We start from the raw sequence: 20,762 nt of genomic DNA on the forward strand, positions 1-20,762 counted from the left end.
AAGTAAAGTTTTCTCATTGAGATTAGCTAGGAGAGTTGGTGAGGAATGGCTTCAAACTCAAGCTATTCATGAAAAATCCCTTTTTTGCCCTTTCAATATCTGATTCACTTCAAATTAAATTAGTTGTTTCCTCTTTGAACCTTAGAAGTCCAGTCCAATTATATTCAAAGATGCTTTAGTTACTGATTCTCTCAGAATGTGGTTGGATGGAATACTGACTCTGAGTCAAAAAAGAGTGTCTTTCACAGAACCACTTCAAACTTGCCTGTTCCTTTGTTTTGACTTTCCTGTTTCAAGCTTAATTTATGGGTACATTTTTCTTTTTATTCTTTTGCACACATATATGTATATAAAAATTTATGTATATAAATAAACTTGTATAGCTGTAGGATTTTTAAATTTTCATGAGCATTCAACGACATTGTAAGTATAAATTTTTTTTCATACATTGGCAATTCAATTACTGATAACACCTCACTTTGTATTATTGCTTCCTGTTACTTGCTCTTGTAGTTAATTGTTAAGCTTTTTGCTGTGTTATTCTTATGTTTATGCATCTTAGTTTAGCTGCAGCTGGGCTAATGTTAATGTGCTCCAACGTTACATTAATAACATTTAAAAAAATGCATTGACAACCTTTATGATTACAGATGTGGTGATAGTTGAGCTATACAGACTTCATGAAGGTTCAAAGTATTATCCTGCTATCCCACCCATTCTTTAATCGAAGTTAATTGAAAATAATGTTTGGTTTTTAAATAAAGATCTAATGCACATTTAGCCAAAAATTGATGTGTGTTCACTGAGACAGAACAACTTAAGGTTTTGCTATTATTGTGATACATGAAGAACTTCCTTAGGTATCAACAGAAGTGCAAATGTAATTTATTGGAATGTGTAGTGTGGTGTTTATATATGTATTTTTAATACTTACGGCATTTAAATTCAGGACAACATGGGTCTTTTTGTGGTAGTACAACCATGGAGACAAATCCTAGGTCACAAGTTGTTTCCTTTGTTGTTTGGCATGGGAGCGGCTGGCATTGCACAGTAGCAGTGAGGGAGTCACAGACACACTTCTGGCATTCACTTATCCAGCTCTCTCCAGGCTGAAAATATGTAAATGATTTATTCTCAAATGCTCTTTCTAGCCCTAGTTGTTTTGTTTCAGCTTAAGATAGACTCGAAATTGGTGGGAAGTTCAGATTAGAATTTTCTTAGCATACTATTAAGAGCAGGAATGCTGAGAACAATTTTCTTCTGCATAAAAAGAAATATACTTTACTTTTCATAGATAGTCTGCTTATTTCTATGACATTTAAATGTCTTTTATTAAAAACAAATGGTCTGCCATGGTCTTAGTGAGCTTTTCCACTTACAGATTACTTAAAATAACCTGGTAATACCAAGTTAAAGAATTGTGTGTTATCAGGTCATTTGTTACACAACGAACTTCCTTATTGAAATACATAGAGGTTGATTTGAATTGGCTATTAGAGGACAAAAATTGTGCTGGTTTTGCAACAGTGATATATTAGAAAGTAAGGAGGGGAACCACCTTTCGTGGAGGATTGACATCAGTACAGTTTCTTTCTGCTGAAGTTGTGAGGGATGTTGCTGTGGTTGGGGAGGCAGAAGACAATATGTGATCTGTGGATGAGGTGCCTTGTGTTGTAGTTGTTGAAGCGACTGAAGGGACAGGAGTTGTCAAAGGACACGGCCCCTGGAATGGCTCAATTTCACATTCTTTGCTGCAAATTGCATAAAAATTACAGCCAGCTCTGTCTGTTCTGTTGTATACCACTTCGCCTGTAGAGGAAAATTGGAGGAGAAATTACAAGACAAATGAAAATACTTAGGGAGAAAAACCAGGAAAATACTGTGAAAATATAAAGTGTGTTCATCTATAAAAAGTTCTATGTTTAGATTATTTTGAGTGGTTATCCTTAATTGAATAGTGTCTTAAGGGTTTATATTGCTTATAAAAATTTTTATAATCAGAATATAAGACACTTACCAGGAGAAAATAAAGTATCAAACACATGACAAAAGCATGGAGTTACTCTGCTGGACGCAGCATGGGTACTGGCTTCTGTTGTCACAGATGTGCTGGTGGAAGAACTGAATATTGCAGAAGTGCTTGTTGTAATATGACTTGATTGTGATGTACCAGTTGTAGCAACTGTTAAATACAAATAATAATTTAATTTGCAGCACAGGATTTTTATATAAGAATTTTAATACATTCAAGAGGTCTTTTCACCTTTCTGACAAAACGAGTGAACATTTTGTTGCATCCAAATACTTGACCTATTCATAAGTGGAGATTGTGAACATTTTTTAGTTATACTTTGAATATTGTGTGGCATTTGGCAACTCTTAGGACATTTAGCTCTAAAGTTTTCAAAATTTTCAATATCACCACTTTCTACCCTGAATTAAGGATTAATACTACGAAGCTGAGTTGTCTAACAGAGATACTAGAGGCAGAGGGGCAGATTGATTAAAAATTCGTTTATGTGTTTCAAGAAATACATATGGTGACAGAATCATACAATCACAGATTCACTTAGGGGCAGAAGTCAAAGACCAAAGTGACACAAATGTCGTTCTAAAGAAAAACTGGGAAATAAACCTTAAAGAGATAGACAATGACATACCTGGACTGACTGTGGGACTAAACGTTCTGGGAAAAACAGTGGTAGGCACACTTTCTACAGTAGAAGAAACAATTTCAATAACACCTATGGTGCTGCTGCTTCCAGACTGAGTAACAGTGGTACTGGGGACAGCTGTGGTGCCAGCGGTGCTTCTTATTTTTGCTTCGGGAGTTGTGGAAGTGGTTGTGGCAGAAGTTGGAGCCTGGGTTGCCACAGTGGAGGTTTCTCCTGGAGCAGTTTTGGCTGAGGGTGTTGTGATGCTTCCCACTGTGGTCCTGGAGGTGCTGGCTGTGCTGGTGGCTGGTGTGGGCACTGTTGGTGTCGGTGTGATGATGGTGGTGGTGCCTTCATTTGTCTGGGCACTGGTCCTCAGCGCAGCTGTTGTGCTTCCAGTTGTCGTTTCTCGTTGGGGAAGTGCTGAGGGAGTAGTTGTTAATGGTGCAGTTTGGGTTGCTGCTGTGGCGGTTCCTGGAGGGTAGTATGTGGTGGAGGTCCTTACTGTGGTCTCTGGGATTGCTGATGTTGTCTGGCAGTGTTTACGGTCACAGCAGAGCACTGAGACCTCATAGTCAAAGCACATCGGGTACTTGACAGTCTGATCGTTATTTCTGCATACAAGCCCAGTGTCAAGGCTGCACTGAAATTTTTGTTCCATTATTTGCACAATTCTGTCAGGGTAATCTTTAGCACGGCACTTGATGTTTTGTGGCTTGTCGCACAGTGAATAACCAGCAGCTCGGATATTTTCAAATGTCTCAAAGTCTCCATTTTGGTTACCAGGTGTAGGGGAGTCCACATCAAACCACTGTGTCCAGGCACAGCGCTCCTCACAGTTGTCTGTGGTCTTGGAAGTGCTGGCAATAATGGTGATTGCTGACGTGGGAACTGTTGGTGTGGGTGTGACGATGATGGTGGTTGTGCCTTCAGTCTGATGGGGAGAGGTCCTGGTGGTGGTTGCGATGACAGTTGTGCCTTCTTTTGTCGTGCGTGCGGTACTGGGGACAGCCGTGGTGCCAGCGGTGCTTCTTATTTTTTCTTCAGGAGTTCTGGAAGCAGTTGTGGCAGAAGTTGGAGCCTGGGTTGCCACAGTGGAGGTTTCTCCTGGAGCAGTTTTGGCTGAGGGTGTTGTGGTGCTTCCCACTGTGGTCCTGGAGGTGCTGGCTGTGCTTGTGGCTGGTGTGGGCACTGTTGGTGTGGGTGTGACGATGATGGTGGTTGTGCCTTCAGTCTGAGGGGGAGAGGTCCTGGTGGTGGTTGCGATGACGGTCGTGCCTTCTTTTGTCGTGCGTGCGGTACTGGGGACAGCCGTGGTGCCAGCGGTGCTTCTTATTTTTTCTTCAGGAGTTCTGGAAGCGGTTGTGGCAGAAGTTGGAGCCTGGGTTGCCACAGTGGAGGTTTCTCCTGGAGCAGTTTTGGCTGAGGGTGTTGTGGTGCTTCCCACTGTGGTCCTGGAGGTGCTGGCTGTGCTTGTGGCTGGTGTGGGCACTGTTGGTGTGGGTGTGACGATGATGGTGGTTGTGCCTTCAGTCTGAGGGGGAGAGGTCCTGGTGGTGGTTGCGATGACAGTCGTGCCTTCTTTTGTCGTGCGTGCGGTACTGGGGACAGCTGTGGTGCCAGCGGTGCTTCTTATTTTTTCTTCAGGAGTTCTGGAAGCGGTTGTGGCAGAAGTTGGAGCCTGGGTTGCCACAGTGGAGGTTTCTCCTGGAGCAGTTTTGGCTGAGGGTGTTGTGGTGCTTCCCACTGTGGTCCTGGAGGTGCTGGCTGTGCTTGTGGCTGGTGTGGGCACTGTTGGTGTGGGTGTGACGATGATGGTGGTTGTGCCTTCAGTCTGAGGGGGAGAGGTCCTGGTGGTGGTTGCGATGACGGTCGTGCCTTCTTTTGTCGTGCGTGCGGTACTGGGGACAGCCGTGGTGCCAGCGGTGCTTCTTATTTTTTCTTCAGGAGTTCTGGAAGCGGTTGTGGCAGAAGTTGGAGCCTGGGTTGCCACAGTGGAGGTTTCTCCTGGAGCAGTTTTGGCTGAGGGTGTTGTGGTGCTTCCCACTGTGGTCCTGGAGGTGCTGGCTGTGCTTGTGGCTGGTGTGGGCACTGTTGGTGTGGGTGTGACGATGATGGTGGTTGTGCCTTCAGTCTGAGGGGGAGAGGTCCTGGTGGTGGTTGCGATGACGGTCGTGCCTTCTTTTGTCGTGCGTGCGGTACTGGGGACAGCCGTGGTGCCAGCGGTGCTTCTTATTTTTTCTTCAGGAGTTCTGGAAGCGGTTGTGGCAGAAGTTGGAGCCTGGGTTGCCACAGTGGAGGTTTCTCCTGGAGTAGTTTTGGCTGAGGGTGTTGTGGTGCTTCCCACTGTGGTCCTGGAGGTCCTGGCTGTGCTTGTGGCTGGTGTGGGCACTGTTGGTGTGGGTGTGACGATGATGGTGGTTGTGCCTTCAGTCTGAGGGGGAGAGGTCCTGGTGGTGGTTGCGATGACGGTCGTGCCTTCTTTTGTCGTGCGTGCGGTACTGGGGACAGCCGTGGTGCCAGCGGTGCTTCTTATTTTTTGTTCAGGAGTTCTGGAAGCGGTTGTGGCAGAAGTTGGAGCCTGGGTTGCCACAGTGGAGGTTTCTCCTGGAGCAGTTTTGGCTGAGGGTGTTGTGGTGCTTCCCACTGTGGTCCTGGAGGTGCTGGCTGTGCTTGTGGCTGGTGTGGGCACTGTTGGTGTGGGTGTGACGATGATGGTGGTTGTGCCTTCAGTCTGAGGGGGAGAGGTCCTGGTGGTGGTTGCGATGACAGTCGTGCCTTCTTTTGTCGTGCGTGCGGTACTGGGGACAGCCGTGGTGCCAGCGGTGCTTCTTATTTTTTCTTCAGGAGTTCTGGAAGCGGTTGTGGCAGAAGTTGGAGCCTGGGTTGCCACAGTGGAGGTTTCTCCTGGAGCAGTTTTGGCTGAGGGTGTTGTGGTGCTTCCCACTGTGGTCCTGGAGGTGCTGGCTGTGCTGGTGGCTGGTGTGGGCACTGTTGGTGTGGGTGTGACGATGATGGTGGTTGTGCCTTCAGTCTGAGGGGGAGAGGTCCTGGTGGTGGTTGCGATGACAGTCGTGCCTTCTTTTGTCGTGCGTGCGGTACTGGGGACAGCCGTGGTGCCAGCGGTGCTTCTTATTTTTTCTTCAGGAGTTCTGGAAGCGGTTGTGGCAGAAGTTGGAGCCTGGGTTGCCACAGTGGAGGTTTCTCCTGGAGTAGTTTTGGCTGAGGGTGTTGTGGTGCTTCCCACTGTGGTCCTGGAGGTGCTGGCTGTGCTTGTGGCTGGTGTGGGCACTGTTGGTGTGGGTGTGACGATGATGGTGGTTGTGCCTTCAGTCTGAGGGGGAGAGGTCCTGGTGGTGGTTGCGATGACGGTCGTGCCTTCTTTTGTCGTGCGTGCGGTACTGGGGACAGCCGTGGTGCCAGCGGTGCTTCTTATTTTTTGTTCAGGAGTTCTGGAAGCGGTTGTGGCAGAAGTTGGAGCCTGGGTTGCCACAGTGGAGGTTTCTCCTGGAGCAGTTTTGGCTGAGGGTGTTGTGGTGCTTCCCACTGTGGTCCTGGAGGTGCTGGCTGTGCTGGTGGCTGGTGTGGGCACTGTTGGTGTGGGTGTGACGATGATGGTGGTTGTGCCTTCAGTCTGAGGGGGAGAGGTCCTGGTGGTGGTTGCGATGACGGTCGTGCCTTCTTTTGTCGTGCGTGCGGTACTGGGGACAGCCGTGGTGCCAGCGGTGCTTCTTATTTTTTCTTCAGGAGTTCTGGAAGCGGTTGTGGCAGAAGTTGGAGCCTGGGTTGCCACAGTGGAGGTTTCTCCTGGAGCAGTTTTGGCTGAGGGTGTTGTGGTGCTTCCCACTGTGGTCCTGGAGGTGCTGGCTGTGCTGGTGGCTGGTGTGGGCACTGTTGGTGTGGGTGTGACGATGATGGTGGTTGTGCCTTCAGTCTGAGGGGGAGAGGTCCTGGTGGTGGTTGCGATGACAGTCGTGCCTTCTTTTGTCGTGCGTGCGGTACTGGGGACAGCCGTGGTGCCAGCGGTGCTTCTTATTTTTTGTTCAGGAGTTCTGGAAGCGGTTGTGGCAGAAGTTGGAGCCTGGGTTGCCACAGTGGAGGTTTCTCCTGGAGCAGTTTTGGCTGAGGGTGTTGTGGTGCTTCCCACTGTGGTCCTGGAGGTGCTGGCTGTGCTTGTGGCTGGTGTGGGCACTGTTGGTGTGGGTGTGACGATGATGGTGGTTGTGCCTTCAGTCTGAGGGGGAGAGGTCCTGGTGGTGGTTGCGATGACGGTCGTGCCTTCTTTTGTCGTGCGTGCGGTACTGGGGACAGCCGTGGTTCCAGCGGTGCTTCTTATTTTTTGTTCAGGAGTTCTGGAAGCGGTTGTGGCAGAAGTTGGAGCCTGGGTTGCCACAGTGGAGGTTTCTCCTGGAGCAGTTTTGGCTGAGGGTGTTGTGGTGCTTCCCACTGTGGTCCTGGAGGTGCTGGCTGTGCTGGTGGCTGGTGTGGGCACTGTTGGTGTGGGTGTGACGATGATGGTGGTTGTGCCTTCAGTCTGAGGGGGAGAGGTCCTGGTGGTGGTTGCGATGACAGTCGTGCCTTCTTTTGTCGTGCGTGCGGTACTGGGGACAGCCGTGGTGCCAGCGGTGCTTCTTATTTTTTCTTCAGGAGTTCTGGAAGCGGTTGTGGCAGAAGTTGGAGCCTGGGTTGCCACAGTGGAGGTTTCTCCTGGAGCAGTTTTGGCTGAGGGTGTTGTGGTGCTTCCCACTGTGGTCCTGGAGGTGCTGGCTGTGCTTGTGGCTGGTGTGGGCACTGTTGGTGTGGGTGTGACGATGATGGTGGTTGTGCCTTCAGTCTGAGGGGGAGAGGTCCTGGTGGTGGTTGCGATGACGGTCGTGCCTTCTTTTGTCGTGCGTGCGGTACTGGGGACAGCCGTGGTGCCAGCGGTGCTTCTTATTTTTTCTTCAGGAGTTCTGGAAGCGGTTGTGGCAGAAGTTGGAGCCTGGGTTGCCACAGTGGAGGTTTCTCCTGGAGTAGTTTTGGCTGAGGGTGTTGTGGTGCTTCCCACTGTGGTCCTGGAGGTCTGGCTGTGCTTGTGGCTGGTGTGGGCACTGTTGGTGTGGGTGTGACGATGATGGTGGTTGTGCCTTCAGTCTGAGGGGGAGAGGTCCTGGTGGTGGTTGCGATGACGGTCGTGCCTTCTTTTGTCGTGCGTGCGGTACTGGGGACAGCCGTGGTGCCAGCGGTGCTTCTTATTTTTTCTTCAGGAGTTCTGGAAGCGGTTGTGGCAGAAGTTGGAGCCTGGGTTGCCACAGTGGAGGTTTCTCCTGGAGCAGTTTTGGCTGAGGGTGTTGTGGTGCTTCCCACTGTGGTCCTGGAGGTGCTGGCTGTGCTTGTGGCTGGTGTGGGCACTGTTGGTGTGGGTGTGACGATGATGGTGGTTGTGCCTTCAGTCTGAGGGGGAGAGGTCCTGGTGGTGGTTGCGATGACAGTCGTGCCTTCTTTTGTCGTGCGTGCGGTACTGGGGACAGCCGTGGTGCCAGCGGTGCTTCTTATTTTTTCTTCAGGAGTTCTGGAAGCGGTTGTGGCAGAAGTTGGAGCCTGGGTTGCCACAGTGGAGGTTTCTCCTGGAGCAGTTTTGGCTGAGGGTGTTGTGGTGCTTCCCACTGTGGTCCTGGAGGTGCTGGCTGTGCTGGTGGCTGGTGTGGGCACTGTTGGTGTGGGTGTGACGATGATGGTGGTTGTGCCTTCAGTCTGAGGGGGAGAGGTCCTGGTGGTGGTTGCGATGACAGTCGTGCCTTCTTTTGTCGTGCGTGCGGTACTGGGGACAGCCGTGGTGCCAGCGGTGCTTCTTATTTTTTCTTCAGGAGTTCTGGAAGCGGTTGTGGCAGAAGTTGGAGCCTGGGTTGCCACAGTGGAGGTTTCTCCTGGAGTAGTTTTGGCTGAGGGTGTTGTGGTGCTTCCCACTGTGGTCCTGGAGGTGCTGGCTGTGCTTGTGGCTGGTGTGGGCACTGTTGGTGTGGGTGTGACGATGATGGTGGTTGTGCCTTCAGTCTGAGGGGGAGAGGTCCTGGTGGTGGTTGCGATGACGGTCGTGCCTTCTTTTGTCGTGCGTGCGGTACTGGGGACAGCCGTGGTGCCAGCGGTGCTTCTTATTTTTTCTTCAGGAGTTCTGGAAGCGGTTGTGGCAGAAGTTGGAGCCTGGGTTGCCACAGTGGAGGTTTCTCCTGGAGCAGTTTTGGCTGAGGGTGTTGTGGTGCTTCCCACTGTGGTCCTGGAGGTGCTGGCTGTGCTTGTGGCTGGTGTGGGCACTGTTGGTGTGGGTGTGACGATGATGGTGGTTGTGCCTTCAGTCTGAGGGGGAGAGGTCCTGGTGGTGGTTGCGATGACAGTCGTGCCTTCTTTTGTCGTGCGTGCGGTACTGGGGACAGCCGTGGTGCCAGCGGTGCTTCTTATTTTTTCTTCAGGAGTTCTGGAAGCGGTTGTGGCAGAAGTTGGAGCCTGGGTTGCCACAGTGGAGGTTTCTCCTGGAGCAGTTTTGGCTGAGGGTGTTGTGGTGCTTCCCACTGTGGTCCTGGAGGTGCTGGCTGTGCTGGTGGCTGGTGTGGGCATTGTTGGTGTGGGTGTGACGATGATGGTGGTTGTGCCTTCAGTCTGAGGGGGAGAGGTCCTGGTGGTGGTTGCGATGACGGTCGTGCCTTCTTTTGTCGTGCGTGTGGTAGTGGGGACAGCCGTGGTGCCAGCGGTGCTTCTTATTTTTTGTTCAGGAGTTCTGAAAGTAGTTGTGGCAGAAGTTGGAGCCTGGGTTGCCACAGTGGAGGTTTCTCCTGGAGCAGTTTTGGCTGAGGGTGTTGTGGTGCTTCCCACTGTGGTCCTGGAGGTGCTGGCTGTGCTTGTGGCTGGTGTGGGCACTGTTGGTGTGGGTGTGACAATTATGGTGGTTGTGCCTTCAGTCTGAGGGGGAGAGGTCCTGGTGGTGGTTGCGATGACAGTCGTGCCTTCTTTTGTCGTGCGTGCGGTACTGGGGACAGCCGTGGTGCCAGCGGTGCTTCTTATTTTTTCTTCAGGAGTTCTGGAAGCGGTTGTGGCAGAAGTTGGAGCCTGGGTTGCCACAGTGGAGGTTTCTCCTGGAGCAGTTTTGGCTGAGGGTGTTGTGGTGCTTCCCACTGTGGTCCTGGAGGTGCTGGCTGTGCTGGTGGCTGGTGTGGGCACTGTTGGTGTGGGTGTGACGATGATGGTGGTTGTGCCTTCAGTCTGAGGGGGAGAGGTCCTGGTGGTGGTTGCGATGACAGTCGTGCCTTCTTTTGTCGTGCGTGCGGTACTGGGGACAGCCGTGGTGCCAGCGGTGCTTCTTATTTTTTCTTCAGGAGTTCTGGAAGCGGTTGTGGCAGAAGTTGGAGCCTGGGTTGCCACAGTGGAGGTTTCTCCTGGAGCAGTTTTGGCTGAGGGTGTTGTGGTGCTTCCCACTGTGGTCCTGGAGGTGCTGGCTGTGCTGGTGGCTGGTGTGGGCACTGTTGGTGTGGGTGTGACGATGATGGTGGTTGTGCCTTCAGTCTGAGGGGGAGAGGTCCTGGTGGTGGTTGCGATGACGGTCGTGCCTTCTTTTGTCGTGCGTGCGGTACTGGGGACAGCCGTGGTGCCAGCGGTGCTTCTTATTTTTTCTTCAGGAGTTCTGGAAGCGGTTGTGGCAGAAGTTGGAGCCTGGGTTGCCACAGTGGAGGTTTCTCCTGGAGCAGTTTTGGCTGAGGGTGTTGTGGTGCTTCCCACTGTGGTCCTGGAGGTGCTGGCTGTGCTGGTGGCTGGTGTGGGCACTGTTGGTGTGGGTGTGACGATGATGGTGGTTGTGCCTTCAGTCTGAGGGGGAGAGGTCCTGGTGGTGGTTGCGATGATGGTCGTGCCTTCTTTTGTCGTGCGTGCGGTACTGGGGACAGCCGTGGTGCCAGCGGTGCTTCTTATTTTTTGTTCAGGAGTTCTGGAAGCGGTTGTGGCAGAAGTTGGAGCCTGGGTTGCCACAGTGGAGGTTTCTCCTGGAGCAGTTTTGGCTGAGGGTGTTGTGGTGCTTCCCACTGTGGTCCTGGAGGTGCTGGCTGTGCTGGTGGCTGGTGTGGGCACTGTTGGTGTGGGTGTGACGATGATGGTGGTTGTGCCTTCAGTCTGAGGGGGAGAGGTCCTGGTGGTGGTTGCGATGACAGTCGTGCCTTCTTTTGTCGTGCGTGCGGTACTGGGGACAGCCGTGGTGCCAGCGGTGCTTCTTATTTTTTCTTCAGGAGTTCTGGAAGCGGTTGTGGCAGAAGTTGGAGCCTGGGTTGCCACAGTGGAGGTTTCTCCTGGAGCAGTTTTGGCTGAGGGTGTTGTGGTGCTTCCCACTGTGGTCCTGGAGGTGCTGGCTGTGCTGGTGGCAGGTGTGGGCACTGTTGGTGTCGGTGTGATGATGGTGGTGGTGCCTTCATTTGTCTGGGCACTGGTCCTCAGCGCAGCTGTTGTGCTTCCAGTTGTCGTTTCTCGTTGGGGAAGTGCTGAGGGAGTAGTTGTTAATGGTGCAGTTTGGGTTGCTGCTGTGGCGGTTCCTGGAGGGTAGTATGTGGTGGAGGTCCTTACTGTGGTCTCTGGGATTGCTGATGTTGTCTGGCAGTGTTTACGGTCACAGCAGAGCACTGAGACCTCATAGTCAAAGCACATCGGGTACTTGACAGTCTGATCGTTATTTCTGCATACAAGCCCAGTGTCAAGGCTGCACTGAAATTTTTGTTCCATTATTTGCACAATTCTGTCAGGGTAATCTTTAGCACGGCACTTGATGTTTTGTGGCTTGTCGCACAGTGAATAACCAGCAGCTCGGATATTTTCAAATGTCTCAAAGTCTCCATTTTGGTTACCAGGTGTAGGGGAGTCCACATCAAACCACTGTGTCCAGGCACAGCGCTCCTCACAGTTGTCTGTGGTCTTGGAAGTGCTGGCAATAATGGTGATTGCTGACGTGGGAACTGTTGGTGTGGGTGTGACGATGATGGTGGTTGTGCCTTCAGTCTGAGGGGGAGAGGTCCTGATGGTGGTTGCGATGACAGTTGTGCCTTCTTTTGTCGTGCGTGTGGTAGTGGGGACAGCCGTGGTGCCAGCGGTGCTTCTTATTTTTGCTTCGGGAGTTGTGGAAGCAGTAGTGGATGATACTGTTGTTTGAATAGCAATAGTGGATAATACATTTGGAAGGGTTGCTGCTGTAGGGGTTTCTGTGCTGCCAGTGGTGGTTGTAGAGCTGCGGGCAGTGCTAGTGGCTGGGTTGGGCACTGTTGGTGTGGATGTTGGGACTGTGAATTGTGTTGATTCTACAGCAGTAGTTGTGAATTCTTTTGTGGTTATTGGTGTTGTAGGTTGTATTTCAGAACATGGTATGTATCTGCAGCATGATATTCTGATTTCATAATTATAGCACTGCTTAGATTCTTGGTCCTGGTTATTGCATATTAATCCTCTGCTTTGACTACACTGTATTGTTTGGTTAAGGTGGTTAATTTCTGTATCCGGGTGTTCTTTGGCTCTGCATTGAACACCATTAGGGTTTGTACACACACTGTATCCTTTTTCTTTGAGACTTTCAAATGTTTCATAATCTCCACTGTCCTCTTTGTTTTCAGGCTGAGTAGAATCATACCATTCTGACCAGGTACACACATTTTTCACACATACAGTTGTCACTGGTGTTGCAGTTGTCATTTCTGTAATTAAAAGGAGGAACCATAAGTCTTGTCTGCTCTTATTAAAGAAAGTGCCAGGAAAAATTATTCATCTTCCATATATTTTTATTGTATATAATTTTTTATATAATGTACTTTTTTAATTTTAGTGATCTTGCTTAGGCAGTCTTGAATTTAATTTCTAAAGTAGTTTTTGACCTTTCGTCTATATTATTATCATTATAGTGGTACTTTCTGTGACATCTATTAAAAAATTGTAGCTAAATAAAGCTAATCTGATATCCCTTGCATGGTATGTTAGTACTTAGATAATATAATCTCATGATTTCTATGGTATAAGTAGAGGAGGTTTTATTCTCCTTGCTATTATCTCTGTATTTATTTACTCTTAACTGCATAACCATGCAGACTTTAAAATATTTTTACAGAATAATGACTTTTCTACTTATTTTAATATTATAACATGTAACACATTTATAAACCTGAAATATAATACATATATTTAACATATGTGTATTTTGCATATAGTGCATTATAATAGAGAATACACATATAGTATATATGAAATACATGATCTAATAAGTATTTTCTAGTTATTTTAATAAGATTTTTTTTCATATTCTTAGCATTATGAAGATGACCACGTGGAATAGATACCACTTGCTTCACATGAATGTTGCTTAACAGAAGACTTAAATTTGAATATTTAGTTCTTCCTGTAGTATAATACTTTGCGAATATTTCTCAAAATTACTGAGAATTTGGTCACTGTAATGAATTAACTGCAGGAATAAAGTAGAAGTGTACTGTGGGAGTAGAAGGAAACTGTTGATTTGGTTATTAAGTACAATTAGGAAAGGTTCTAAACAATGGTTATAAATAGTTTGAGCATTTCCTCAAACTAAATTTCTTATCTTCAATTGGTAGTAATGTGCTCTATAGCTTAAGAAATGGCAGCAATTGTCTTTCATGTTTTCAGAAGTTGGTCTAGAACTGCTGGTTTTTGTTAGCAAGGAAATTAGAAGATTCTCCAGGATGCAATTATTAGTAAGCTCTATTATTTTTTCCCCCTGGAAAAACCATGGTGAAACAGTGGAGATTGGGTTTGTAAGAAATGCTGTACTCATTTCTACATCCTTATTATGGTCTTTTTTGGCAACTGAAGCTGCCAGGTGAATTGGTGGCTCCAGCAGAAGTCAATGTTTTCAAGTAAAATTATATGCCATTAACTGATGAGAAAATCCTCCCTTTCAGCTAATTTTCAGTCACTCACTGAAATTTTTCACTTATTTTAAAGATTATTCATGCATACCTGAAGTAGTAGTTGTAGGCTGACTTGTAGAAAATGTAAATGGGGTTGTTGTAAAAATGCCACATTTAAAGATGTTTCTGCTTATTGTTCCATTGGCATCGCATGTTGCACTGAAACACCATCCAGTTCCATCCGTGGTGTTATAGATGAGTTCACCATATTTATAGCTATTTCCTTCATAAATGCAGTGGCAAGCTGTAATTCAGAAGAAGTTTATTGTCAGGAATCTATGAAAAGGTAATATCCATTATTTCATTTTCTTAATAATTTTTCTTAGCTGTCTTACCTTTATCATCAAACTTGCACTGTAAACCTTCTGATGTGCACTCACTGAAATAGAAAGCATAAAAACCCATGTTTTTTGATTGTGATGTACTTTGTTTAGTCATCTTTCTGATAAATACTGGCATCAAAAGGCAAGCCACTTTATATGTGCTTATTCCTTTAGTGTCCAGTTGGTTTTGGCTTCTTTTTGGCTATCATTTTCCCAAATCTTTCTTTATATTAAACCCAAACTTATAAATAGAAGTGAAGTTAAATTTTACACAAAGCTACAGGTAGAAATCTTAAGGAAAACTTTCCTTATTTCCTTCATATCACTTTCCTTGCACTTACAATGTTTCTGTACTAAATAGCAGGCTAAAAAGGGAGAATCTAAATACTCAAGCGATATAGGTATATAATAAAATACTTGGAAGTAGGTCACTATTAGATATCTTTAGTTCTGGCACAATTTTTTTCCTGCCACAGGAATGTGAAATAGAGAAAGCCTGGTCATAAAGGACTTCTTGTTCTTAATGTATCTTTATGCTGAGAATTTGCGATATAATCAGGAACAAAATCAATAGAACATAAAATCATATAAAACCTTCTTACTAATGTAGTAAGAAAACCACCATTAGATAGTAAGGCATTATTTTTACACAGGCAGCATAGCCTAATCCTGTCATGTAAATGGAACATGCAATTTCCCACTTTATTTTGATTGTTTTTCCTTGTGTATGATGAGGCTGGTATGTTAAGTCTTACCATATATTACATTCATCTCGTTTATATATCTTTCCATCTTCATCATCATAACAGTCACAGAGACTAACACACTTCATCTGATCCTCATGGAAATATGGCTTGTCTGGTGGGCAGTTAGGGTAGCAGCCTGGAGGAAGGAAGAGGGCATGTACCAGGTAGAAAAGTTAAGAATGAGATACTGTCAGCAGAAGTTTTATTTGTGTAGAATGCATTTTCAGGTCTTGTTTTTAATTGTCATAACATTTTTATTTATTTTTTTTCCAGTAACTCTAGTAAGTAATGCAGAGTACTAGCATCAGCAGAGCCCATCCACAAGGACTTAGTCTTAGAGATCTTTTTCACTCCAGTTTCCATACTCTGCCTCTGTTCATGTGGATATAATGATATTGAAGAGAGTTAAATTGTGCAAATGCAGCTAATGGGGGAAATACACTCCATTAAAAACAATTAAAAATATAATAATATGTACCCTCTAAAAGGTACTTGCAGCTCTTTTTACCTTCTAAACCTGGCAAGTCATTGAGGCATTTTCCACTTGGGTTCCTACAGGTCTTCATACAGGAGGCTCCACAAGGCTTATAGTGCCATTCACATTCTCCTTGTTGATTGTAGTAATCACAGAACAGTGCTAAAGAGAAACAGAAAGTTGGACATGTTCAGAAAAAAAAAAAGGCGCAAATATCTTAAGCATGAAAAATCTACACAGTGAGATTCTAACCCACATATGTAAGATACTTACAGCATGTTTCAAGGACATCAGCAAGACACTGTGCATTTAACTACACTTTTAGCACTTTTAGAAGAAGCGTTTATTACATAAAACTCACGACAAATGGATGGGCTTCTCCAGGCTACGCATACACCAACTTCACTGCATGCTTGGGCATAGGCAGCTACTGCTGTACAGAAGCAATCACAGTCTCCTCCAGTGTCACAGGCACAAGCATCTGTCACACATGCTTGGTAATATTTTGCTGGTTCAACCTGTTAGTAAACAGAAGTGTGATACTATACATCTTGCCTCCTAAATTCTTTCTTAGCTTTGCTAGAGTAATTTTCTTAAAATTGTAGTATCTCAGAAGGAAGGCCTACACCGGTAATTTCTTTTTCTTTTGTAAGACACTGTTGAATGCTAGAGCTGATGCCAAATGATACATTCAAATCATATATTGACAGATTTTTAGACACCCAGATGTGTCCTGGGGGAAGATTAGATTAATTTTCCTGAGAAATATTAGGCAATTGCACAGAGTTATCTGGCAGTGTTTGGTATGTACTTAGGGTCAGATAAAGGCTATGCTGATACTTCATTACTGTGTTATTACTATGTTGAGCTTGTGTTCTGTACCTGGTATATGAGAAATTTTTTTTCAAGTCAGGCTATAAGGAAATACATAGTAATTATGAAATTATTATTCTTTTGTAATATGTGGGTAATTCTTATGAACTTAATGTCTTTTTATTTCTTACAGGTAGGGACTATAAATCTGTCCCACTCAGTGGGATTCAGATTGAAGTTTTTCTGACACTATCTGAAGTGAAACATGCTAATAAGTTAGGCATGCATGTTAAAACATATGAGGATAGCACCTTCCGTGACACACAGACATAGTTTTCACACAATAAACTTCTGCCCTGGTAATACCTGAGAGTGACAGGCAGCAAAGACATTGCTGTTGATGATGCTACACTGCTTCTCTGACCAGGACTTTCGGTAAGGGTTGGTAGAACATGGGTCCTTGATGTCGTTAGCATCAGGACATGTAGAGGATACTTTCCAGCTGTTTCCAAACTCTAGGACATTCTCTACTACAGATTGACTCCTTGTAGTAAAGTCATTGATGCTGTTGCCATCATAATTTCCACAGAGGCCACAGATCTGGCCCTGCAAAAGGAAGTAAATAAAATAATAATGGATGTGAGAAAACTTGAAACAACATCTGAGACTGAAATAATACTTGAAATGCAGCTCTTGGAATGGTGCCATTAATGGTGCCATTCCTTTCAATCAGTCCTGAACATCTTCATGCTCTGTTTCCTCAGCAACAGATCATGACCACTAAGGCTAAAAGGATACCACTCTTGACTTTTCTTCTTTGAAATCTGAACAATAAAACCATCTTTGTCATTGTAACCTTCTGCTTTGACAAGAAAATGAGAACTCAGCTGATTAAGATTTACACTTAAGCCTTGTTTTATACAATAGATGTACACATAAAAAACCAGCCTTTTAAAGCTGTCATAAGTATTACCAGTTCAGCCACATAATCTACTTATTGTGTCTTTACCACTAAGACTGCTTGCAGGTATAAAAAGAAATAACATTTTCCTTGCACATGCAGAAATATCCCTCATTATAAATGTATGGATCTGTACAACTGTGATAGGCTGCAATAGATGCTGTGCTTTCTCTATGAATCTAAGGTGCATACTTTCCATAGTACTACTATTTTTATAAAATGCCAGTGGGTGAGGCAGCAAAAGAACCTATGGTACTGAAGCAAGTTGGTATATTAGATCTAAATTACGCTTCATTTATATACCTAATTTAAATGTCACTGTGGTATACAATAAGATAGCAAACTCCTTATTTACTACAGTTTTTAGTACTTATGTATCATAAGCTAGGCAAATGAGTATGACAATGGGAATGCATTTGCCTTATCACCTGTGTAGTTACAAGCTTGAAAAATATGTGGTAGCATACAAGAGGCTTTCACTCAAAATATTCACTCATAATACACTTCCTTGTTCCTGAAGTATGACAATTAGACTTTTGTGTCAATGAGAATAGGAAATAATGGATTACTTTCAAGATCAAGACTACTCAGTTGATTTATACACATGTAGTTATGTAATTTTAATAAGGTCTGATAACCTTTACCAAGGTTCAGTGGGTAATTTTAACAAAGTCAAGTCCAAAATAGTGGTCTGCCAACTCAAGTTCTGTCAGGCCAAATAGGCACTGAAAGCTGCCTTCAGAGCTCAGAACAGCAGAAGGACATCATAGCTTCCTGAGGTACTAGAGGAATGAAAAACAACATGGGATGTCTTGCAGCAATGCTGAAGACATCACCTGTTCGGGATCTTGGCAGGGTCTCAAAATTCACACCCAGACAAATCTGAACTGTATATTGCCATTTAAGTGCTAGTTCCACACCTTAAAATCAGGGCTGAGCTTGATGAAGATGCTGGTTTTCTTGTCCCACATGAGGATCAGTCCGCTTGTGGTCTCAATTACCAAGTACATACCCATATAGCGGATTCTGTATGGCACCTCATCATTTTGTCCTCTCTTTACTACACTGACATGTTCTTCACCAAGTATCAGTTCATAGCTCTGAAACAGGAGGAAAAGGTGATTAGAAATGAGCTCAGTGGCTCTCAAACCTGTTTTTCTGCTTTTAAGAGTACTATGAGTAGTTTCTATAATGAAAACAAATCAGCAAAATTATATAGCTCAAAACTATATTGCTCAGATCTCAGGTTCCTGGAAATGTGGTAAAAGATATTTTAAATGGCATAGGCCTAAAAAGGGTCTTTTGACTGTCATGGAGGAACTACATTGCATAGAATAAAAGAATATTCTGACACAATAGGCTTTCTGCTAAAAACTATTTTTCTGTAGTTTTACCAAGAGTGGTATAAGATAGTGTGGGAAATGGAAAATATAGAAAGCTAGGAAGCTCTACCAAATATTTCACTTGCACCTAATGTAAACCTAACTTTAATAGTTGAATTGCTTTTTAAAATATTTTCCAACTTCCTTGAAGCAATGGATACCTAAGCTTCTCCTAAGCCTTAATAGATACAGAACAAAACTGGTCTATATGCAAAACCTTATTACCTCTAAGAAGACTTTGATGGATTTTGAGCAAGTTGTCCCAGTGTTGCCACAAGGAATATTTTCAGTGACAACCCTGAAGGTCCCGTTGGCTGAGCCACAATGGTCCTGGGTAGAGAATAACATTTAAAAATATATTATTTTTACAGACACCATCAAGATTACCTCACACTTGTTATTGTTAACTATCAGTACCTGCACTAGTGTGTATTCACAATTTCCATTGAAGCTGAACGTTTTGTCATCAAAGGTATTATAATGACCATCTCCATAAACAGCACAAGTGCCCAGACACTGATTTTTGGTACATTCCCACTTCCTATTCTTACATACACTAGAAAAGAGAATAAAATATATTAATAATAGAACAACTCACTGTTTTGAGTAGACATACCCCAGCAATCAGTGTTTGTTTGGCAACTCACCCCCGGTATATGTTATATTGATTATGGAGTTAAAGTAGTCTTTTACATTTCTCACGTAAAGAATTAAAACAAAGTTCTGTTCTGCTACTCTGAATACATTAACTGTAAAACAAGATACTTAATGAACCCTGTAGTCCTAAATGCTTCTTCCCATTCTGTGCTTTGGCCATCTGATACAGATCAGAAGGCAACCTGGTCATGCTGTGTACTCCAAAACAAGAAGATCCATCAACTGATTAAATGTGCAATCCAAATCGTTCATCACTGCTGTACTATTTTAAGATCTTTAGAAAGACAAATGAGGGAACCAGGAATGTTACTTCCACAGATGTATTTACCAGGTGTTACAGTCAGAGTTGATCTTTTCCCCAGGCTGATACATGGCTTCATTGTGAATGCAAGGACATTTGTCTTCGGGAATACAACCACCATTTCCATCTAACACAAGCCCATTTGGGCACATGCAGCCAGATGTACATTGTGAGCTATACTGGAAAATACAAGAGAAAGACATAATTTCAGAATGAAATAATCACATTAAGAAAAGGAAGATTAAATTCTCATAAAATGTCTTTATATGTTCTTTTTGCTGCCCAGGTTAAATGGGAGAGAACTATAAAGTACTTCTAGGACAACAGAACAAAAAGGAAGTTATTAGCCATTGAATTAATAGAATATAAATCTGTTAAATGTTTTATGTATGCCAATCCTCATTGTTCTTGTGGAATCTGTGAAATTTAAAATCCATTGATCTTGCACTTTGTAGTGGGTGATTTGTGATTGAATGGACTTTTAAAAAGAAAAGTAAGTAAAATCTTTTTCTGGTTTGGTTGAGCTACACTGAAATCTGTTTACCTGATATGATACTTATTTATGAAATGCCATGTGGCCACCAAGAACCTAGGTGGAATAATATTATTAGATGTGCAAGAAGTTCACAAATGCAGCAGGATATGAGAAAGAATAATTTTTCCTAGACAGTTTTTAGCCACTAATTTTCTCCTAAAGAAGTCAAATGTGTGATAGAGCCCTAGATTTTTCACTACTGGTTCCAGTTACCTACAGTAGCTGAAGTAAGGTAAACACTAATCTCAAGGTCTAATTTGGATGTTACTTTATTATATTTTGATCTAAGGGTCCCAGTGCTGATGCTTCATAACATTGTTTTAGGCTTTTGCTATGAGAATAAAGTATCCATGTTGTAGATGTTGAGTAGATCCAATGGATCAATTACTTTAGCAGTAAGAGCACAGAGGAAGCATGGAAGCACCATTCAGCCATGACATACTTACACACTGCATATCCAGAGTCTGGCAACTTTTTTGACATTCTGCTCCAGTTTTTCCTGCGGTGACGTTTCTACAGTCAAAGTAGACCATGGGAGATTTACAGACTAGAGGAAGGAAAGTGAGAATAGTAAAGAAGTGACATAGAGTTCATTCCACAGCTGTAGCCATTAAAACCATCTAAAAATTCTTCGGAAATTCCCTATTTCAGTTAGTAAAGATTGTTGTCCCTATTCAATCTGTTGATTAGATACACTTCAGAGCACTGAATTCTCAGGAAAATAACTCCACATTATTTCAGAAAAAAAAGTCTTTATGCAAAAAGAGGTCTTATGATTAATGTAGGCACATTCCTGCCTTTTATGATATACTTCTATTAAAAATCCATTAAGAAGAATCAATTCTATGAACTATCCTCTGCAAAATCTGACAGAGAGAAAAAATAAGTGGAAGATTATTTTTACCTGGAGTTGGATTCAGTGCTCCAATGCAATTCAGTCTTCCCTGGACACAAGAGCTGTGAGAGAGGAAAAAAACATAT

General features: G+C 44.5%; 1 protein-coding gene across 1 annotated transcript in view; it reads right to left on the reverse strand.

The window, feature by feature from the left end:
- Window positions 1-1,534: 1,534 nt before the first annotated feature.
- The window catches only part of LOC116788053 (mucin-5AC-like), a 41,138-nt gene continuing 21,910 nt past the window's right edge, over window positions 1,535-20,762 (reverse strand). Inside the window, 17 exon segments of the mRNA XM_032690366.1 lie at window positions 1,535-1,809; window positions 2,018-2,182; window positions 2,661-7,606; window positions 7,702-12,336; window positions 13,240-13,267; window positions 13,662-13,832; window positions 13,924-13,967; window positions 14,667-14,793; window positions 15,166-15,294; window positions 15,494-15,650; window positions 16,312-16,551; window positions 17,827-18,006; window positions 18,514-18,618; window positions 18,706-18,844; window positions 19,274-19,425; window positions 20,228-20,328; window positions 20,686-20,738. Of these exon segments, the coding sequence (XP_032546257.1) occupies window positions 1,535-1,809; window positions 2,018-2,182; window positions 2,661-7,606; window positions 7,702-12,336; window positions 13,240-13,267; window positions 13,662-13,832; window positions 13,924-13,967; window positions 14,667-14,793; window positions 15,166-15,294; window positions 15,494-15,650; window positions 16,312-16,551; window positions 17,827-18,006; window positions 18,514-18,618; window positions 18,706-18,844; window positions 19,274-19,425; window positions 20,228-20,328; window positions 20,686-20,738 (11,647 nt within the window).

This window comes from Chiroxiphia lanceolata, chromosome 6, assembly GCF_009829145.1.
Source record: "Chiroxiphia lanceolata isolate bChiLan1 chromosome 6, bChiLan1.pri, whole genome shotgun sequence".
Classification (NCBI taxonomy): Eukaryota; Metazoa; Chordata; class Aves; order Passeriformes; family Pipridae; genus Chiroxiphia; species Chiroxiphia lanceolata.